The 7,218-nt window shown below is 36.4% G+C and overlaps 1 protein-coding gene across 1 annotated transcript; it reads left to right on the top strand.

Moving 5' to 3' along the window:
• Positions 1 to 1,346: 1,346 nt before the first annotated feature.
• On the top strand, positions 1,347 to 6,721 carry LOC104238753 (endoplasmin homolog). Its single transcript, XM_009793216.2, has 15 exons — positions 1,347 to 1,480; positions 1,905 to 2,025; positions 2,128 to 2,281; positions 2,367 to 2,447; positions 2,559 to 2,670; positions 2,751 to 2,877; positions 2,962 to 3,100; positions 3,959 to 4,076; positions 4,304 to 4,500; positions 4,608 to 4,823; positions 4,911 to 5,076; positions 5,153 to 5,294; positions 5,393 to 5,543; positions 5,766 to 6,170; positions 6,262 to 6,721. Exons 1-15 carry the CDS (start codon positions 1,414 to 1,416, stop codon positions 6,499 to 6,501), a joined length of 2,436 nt encoding a protein of 811 aa, XP_009791518.1. The 5' UTR covers positions 1,347 to 1,413; the 3' UTR covers positions 6,502 to 6,721.
• The last annotated feature ends 497 nt before the right edge of the window (positions 6,722 to 7,218 follow it).

Genomic DNA, 7,218 nt, shown 5'->3' with positions numbered 1-7,218 from the left:
CCACATTTACGCCTATCCTAACGGAGAAATAGTGGTTGCTTCAACATCTTCCAACAAAAGAAGAATAATAAATTAATGACAGACTTTTCTGTATAATTTTGCAGAATTAATAGGCAGATTATGATAAGTAGAATATCTTAAGTTATATACAATGACATTGTAAAAAAATTTCACAATCCATTGTTTTTAACCTATTACAACAGATATTTTATTATGCTAATATTAGCTTATAATAAAATTTAACTACACTAATTATATTAGTAATTTGATTATATGAATATTTTTGAACAATTATTACATAGACCTTAAACGCAAAGAATGTTCCAAGTTAAAAAACGAAAATAATTGGCGTTAGTTCATGACTTCATTCTCTTGACTAGAGGTGCTCATGGATCGGTTTGGATCGGTTTTTCCCTAAAAAGAAACCAAACCAAGTAAGTCAGTTTTTCAAATATTAGAACCAAATCAAACCAAACCAATTAAGTCAGTTTTTTCTCGATTCGGTTTATGTCGGTTTTTCCGGTTATTTTGCAGTTTTTTCTTAAATATAAGACATACACTACCAAACACACATTTCGGCGACCACATTTTCAACGTAACACTATCAAATCAATTGATCTTTGAGAAATCTATTATTTACCAAGATATATTGATGATAATTGAATCAAATAGTGATGAATAATTAAACTAGAATGTAAAAGTAAAAAATTGTACTAAAAGTGCAAACGATTAATATCTACTATAAAATTTTTAAAACTTTGTATAAAAGTATACATATATATATGTGTAATAATAAATTTAAAATAACTACTCCTATATTCGTTGGTTCAGTTTTTTTAATTAAAACCAAAACCAAACCCAAACCAAATTTGATCGGTTTTGAAATTTCAAAACCAAAACCAAATCAAACCAAAAAGTATCAATTTTTTTGATTGGTTTGGTTTGATTTTCGATTTGGTTTGGGTTTTCGGATTTTTACGAACACCCATGCTCTTGACTATTGGCCTTACACCGTTCACACTTGGCAATGAAAGAAACCACGTGACTATCAGACATAGGTCCTACGGTAAATAATTCCTTATTGGCTATCTAACTAAGATCTATTGTATGGACCTCATCGTACCAGATAGAAACCAGGTCTTCCTTCGTGTTGACCTATAGAGTCTTCCAGAACAAAGGTGTTCCTCCACGTCTCATGAGGCGACAGAAACCAATAAAAGCACGCCACGTATAACAGAACTCACTATAACCGTCGGATCATCCACGCTGGCGAAACCGATCAATCCGTATCGAACTCGTGACACATACGGCGACAAGCTCACTATATTAGTCACTCACTAAAAATAGTGCGATTCGGAATCCAAATTCAAAATCTTTTTCATTAAGAGAGTGAAACCCATCGACTGTATACAAATGAGGAAGTGGACGATCCCTTCCGTCCTGTTTCTGTTATGCCTTTTGTTCCTTCTTCCAGATCAAGGTAACGTAGGGTTTATCTTTAGCTACCTGAAATTTTCATTTCCATTTCCATTTCCATTATAGTAAATAGAGATCTAGCTCTATTATGCTCTAGCCATTATATGTTTAACGAATCCGAACAACAAATGGCTTGACGTGAATGAATACTTTATAGTGTTCGAATCAGCATTTGTCTTGAGATCTTATGGAATTTTATTTCATTATGTGTTTAAGACTGTAAATTGTTTTTTAAATAGTTAGATAATAAAGTTACCTCGGGGTTGAATTTTCTGAGGCATTTTTGGTCTGGAGCTGCCTTGAAATTTTGATGACATGATTGCCTAAGGAATTACGTAGTTGAATGAATGTTTAATTGAATTGTTTAGTGGAACATGGATATTAGTTATTACTGCTTTATTCGGAAGCCTGATTTATTTACTCAATAGGTCGGAGGATACAAGCAAATGCGGAAGCTGAATCTGACGTCCCTGTTGATCCGCCAAAGGTTGAGGAAAAATTTGGTGCTATTCCACACGGTTTATCAACCGATTCTGATGTTGTTAAAAGGTTTCCAAATTGTTGATTCATTCGTTTGTTTTGCCCTTATTCCGTGCCTTCAACTTCTTTGTATGTTCATAGTACTGAGCACTATATCATTATGTGATCCAGGGAATCGGAGTCTATGTCAAGGAAAACTCTGCGAGCTGATGCGGAGAAATTTGAGTTCCAGGCTGAGGTGTCTCGGCTTATGGACATTATTATTAACTCCCTTTACAGTAACAAGGACATCTTCTTGAGGGAGCTGATCTCGAATGCATCAGACGTGAGCGTGCTTTTTAATTTCTTTTGGTGATGTTTGACATGATGTGTTAATTATTTCTTCTAAGCTAATATGCTATTTCTTTCAGGCGCTGGACAAGATTAGATTCCTGTCACTTACTGACAAGGAGGTACTTGGGGAAGGTGAAAACACTAAGCTTGAGATCCAGGTTGGTGATTTGTATAATTGTATCTATAGTTTTCATAGATTCTGTTGGTTGAACGTACGAGGAAGTTGCTCTTTTGAAAAGCTATTCTGATGCTTGTGTTGTTGATTGCAGATTAAACTGGATAAAGAAAAGAAAATTCTTTCCATTCGTGACAGAGGTATAGGAATGACTAAGGAGGATTTAATAAAGAACTTGGGAACCATAGCTAAATCTGGAACTTCAGGTAATCTACCTGCTGGGTACGAGATTGTCAGTGTTCTTGGAGTTCTCTTGATTATTCACTAACTTGTTATTGCTCAACAGCCTTTGTTGAGAAGATGCAGACAAGTGGAGACCTTAATCTGATCGGACAATTTGGTGTTGGGTTTTACTCGGTCTATCTTGTAGCTGACTATGTTGAGGTCATCAGCAAGCATAACGATGACAAACAGTACGTTCTTGTGTGAATGTGTTGATTAATGACTATTGATGTAATGGGAATTTTATTAGTGATTTAACAAATATCTGCATTCAGATATGTCTGGGAGTCAAAGGCTGATGGGGCATTTGCCATTTCTGAAGATGTATGGAATGAACCTCTTGGTCGTGGAACTGAAATTAGATTGCACCTTAGAGATGAAGCAGGAGAATATTTGGACGAGTACAAACTAAAGGTGTGTGTGACCGATACGTCCCAAGGAGACTCTTTTCATATATCATGAGTTGGTGCATGCCAAAACTTTTAATAGTTAACCAGTCATTTAGAGTAATTTTGTTTTCCATTCTGACAGTGGTTTTTGCACAGTAGGTCATAATATACTTTAATGCTGAAATAAATGGAAATAAACAATCTTAACCTTGGGATTTATCAATTCTTTTCTTTCCCACATTATCTATTAGATTATATTAAGAAGACAAGAAAAAATTTTCCAAGGCAATATTGAGGACATCAGAAGACCAGGGCAGTAAAGGGCTGCAAACCTTTGAGACCCATTAACTTAGAAGCTAATTCTAGTTTATTTTCTTATATGACTTTTTCTGCTCCCTTAGTTAGGATTATTTGATCAGTTGGACCTTTGATTGAAAGTGTGCAGTCTAACCGAAAAAATAAAGGACCAATTACTTTATATTTTATTAGTCTTGGATTACAATGGTTGAGAGAATTAAGCTTATGGATGAATTGTTAGTTAAAAGTAGAAGTCTGTGATAAGTTGTTTCTGTTTTGCATATCCAACCTATTGCTTTTGTGTCTGTGTGGAGTTAACATAAATTATTGGAGTTAGAGAAAAGAAACACGACCTCTGATTCTGTTGACTAAGATTTTGTATTTTTAAATCTAGGTACTTATAATCAGCATCTATCCTGAAATATCCTGTTCCAAATTTTGATTATTTTCCAGTTCAAATTACCAGATTAAATTGAAAATAAGAGTTCCTATGAACACATTTTCTGTCTCTGAAATAATATTATGTTTCTGAAGCTTCTGTTGAGGCATTCTACTTTGCTTAATGCACGGGTTACCTTGAATCCAGGACCTGGTGAAGAAATACTCTGAATTCATCAACTTCCCTATATATCTCTGGGCTAGCAAAGAGGTTGAGAAGGAGGTTCCTACCGACGAAGACGAGTCAAGCGATGAAGAGGAAACATGTATGTGTGATTCTTCCTACCTGATTTGCCAAGTATATTCTAGTGTTAATGAAGTCAAAACTTGTATAATGTGTTTAATGCATATTTTAAGACCTGTCCCCTGCTCGAAGAAATTGTTTTTTTTTTTTGGGGGGGGGGGTGTGGAAGGTTGCTAGAGAATATAAAGTTTATCCCCTCCTTTTGGTTTAATCTTATGTGGCCTCATAGTCTTTCAATGTTGTGAACAGCTGAAACTAGCCCTTCTGAAGATGAAGAAGAAGATGATTCTGAGAAGGCAGAAGATGAGAAAAAGCCCAAAACTAAGAAGGTGAAGGAAACCACTTATGAGTGGGAGCTTTTAAATGATGTGAAAGCTATATGGCTTCGGAATCCAAAGGAGGTGACAGAGGAAGAGTATACGAAATTCTATCACTCACTTGCAAAGGTAAATTGCTACTTACATACTTTCTTCCAGTTGAAATGCAGTGGGAAGACTAGAAACCTTTTGTGAACTCTCTTACCATTTGCTAAATTCTTGTATTATTTTGCCAGGACTTCAGTGATGAGAAGCCCCTTGCTTGGAGTCACTTTAATGCTGAAGGTGATGTTGAGTTCAAGGCTGTACTATTTGTCCCTCCTAAGGCTCCTCAAGATTTATATGAAAGCTACTACAACTCCAAGAAATCCAACTTGAAGTTATATGTCAGACGGGTCTTTATCTCTGATGAATTTGACGAATTGTTACCCAAGTACTTGAGTTTCCTAATGGTAGTTCTTGTTACTCTAGAACTTATCTGTTTATATTATGTATTGGCCAAGAGTTTCTAACATCATTTTGTTTGCCATTTATGCTAGGGTCTTGTTGATTCTGACACCTTACCCCTCAATGTCTCAAGAGAAATGCTTCAGCAGCACAGCAGCTTGAAGACAATTAAGAAGAAACTCATCCGCAAGGCTCTTGACATGATACGCAAGATTGCTGATGAGGATCCTGATGAATCTAACGACAAGGATAAGAAAGGTTAGTTAATATCTCTGAACTATCCATTGCCTAAGAGATTGAATTTCTCATTTCTGAGTTTCTCATGACGTTACAGATATCGAAGAATCCAGTGCAGACAATGAGAAGAAAGGTCAATATGCAAAGTTTTGGAATGAATTTGGAAAGTCAGTAAAACTTGGTATTATAGAAGATGCAACTAACAGAAATCGCTTGGCTAAGCTCCTCCGATTTGAGACGTATGCTCTGTGTCTTAAGAGTGTTATTCTTAATGAGATTGTGAAATAAAATCAGGGTGACTAATCCCTTGTTGTCTTAATATTTTTTCCGTTTGCAGCTCAAAATCAGATGGTAAACTAACTTCGCTAGACCAGTACATCTCAAGGATGAAGGCTGGACAGAAGGATATCTTCTATATAACTGGAGCTAGCAAAGAGCAGTTAGAGAAATCACCATTCCTTGAGAGGCTAACAAAGAAAAATTATGAGGTATGAGTCTTTCTTAAGATAGCAAGGAAAGATTGGAATGCTGCACAACAAAATAACTAGTGGTTTTTTATTTTGACAAAAAGTATTAGTCATCGTTTCTTGCATTGTGGGTTTGAGTTTGACTATGTTCCTTGTCTTTGATATTTGAATTCTGTTATGAATGCATTTGTCATGTTTTCTCTAAAGATTCATTTGCTAATTTTGCCTTGTTGCATCGTTTAGGTGATTTTCTTCACGGACCCCGTAGATGAATACCTAATGCAGTACCTTATGGACTATGAAGACCATAAGTTCCAAAATGTGTCCAAAGAGGGCCTGAAACTGGGCAAGGATTCGAAAGCCAAAGAGCTCAAGGAGTCATTTAAGGAGCTAACCAAATGGTGGAAGGGTGCTCTTGCTAGTGACAATGTAGATGATGTCAAGATTAGCAACCGTTTGGCCGACACTCCTTGTGTAGTTGTGACATCGAAATACGGTTGGAGTGCCAATATGGAAAGAATCATGCAGTCACAAACTCTTTCAGATGCTAGCAAGCAGGCGTATATGCGGGGTAAAAGGGTGCTTGAGATCAACCCTAGGCACCCAATTATTAAGGAGCTTCGGGAGAGAGTAGTAAAGGACCCTGAGGTACACTTGATTTTATCTCTATACATGTGATCAAATGATAGATGTTGTAGAAATGGCTATCTGTTACTAATTTCATGTATTTGGTTCACAGGATGAGAGCGTGAAGCAAACGGCTCAGTTAATGTACCAAACAGCATTACTGGAGAGTGGTTTCCTGCTCAATGACCCAAAGGATTTTGCCTCCCGCATCTACAGCTCAGTTAAGAGCAGTTTAAATGTTAGCCCTGATGCAGCAGTTGAGGAAGAAGAGGATGTTGAGGAACCTGAAGCTGAAACTGATGACAAAGAAGCTGCTGCCAAAGATGATTCTGATGCCAAGGACGAATTATAGATTAGTCCAGAAGAATGTCCTTTCTCTAGATAAAACTACGTAGTAGTCACATGCTATAATCAAAGTGCATGTGGATAATTTAAGTTTACAATTGTTAGTCCGTAGGGTAATGTTACAAGTTATCAGGATTTTTGTCTGTCTTGCATCTTCACAGATTTGTGTATGAGAACGTTGCTGAGTTTTCTGCAACATAATGTAATCTGCGATCCTTTTCCCCCTATTTACCTCCAGCTACTATCCTTATAGATACCCTTGCTAAGTACACCAATCTCCCAGATGCACCATCTAATTTTCAAGCCTAGTCCATGGAGGACCTCTTTGCTGGTTTAGATTTTGCTACCTAAAATCAGTATGATTGCAGGTCTATTGAAAGTTTCATGGCGTGCTAGTAATTTTGAATTGGAACAAAAATGTGTTTTTGTATGCCTCGGAATCATCAATGAATTTTATCTCAGAAGTGCCATATCATACAATTATTATGACCAAATTTAATATGTATAACCTCATGCGATGCAAGATGATTCGCAATGTGATAATTGAATATCCAGGAGAAATCTTTTATTGCGTGGATGTAGGTTACTAGAGATTTTCCAAATCTACAAGAGGGGTTACCTTTGAAAATAGTCAATCCAGACTTACCTTGTTGTATAGCAGTTAGCCCCATACTTATTTTGTCCCTATGAGGAACTTAAAAGCGAGAAAGCATAAAGAAATTTC

Source organism: Nicotiana sylvestris, chromosome 8, assembly GCF_000393655.2.
Source record: "Nicotiana sylvestris chromosome 8, ASM39365v2, whole genome shotgun sequence".
NCBI lineage: Eukaryota > Viridiplantae > Streptophyta > Magnoliopsida > Solanales > Solanaceae > Nicotiana > Nicotiana sylvestris.
The sequence above is the reverse complement of the archived record's forward strand: the minus strand, read 5'-3'. Positions and strand labels throughout refer to the sequence as shown.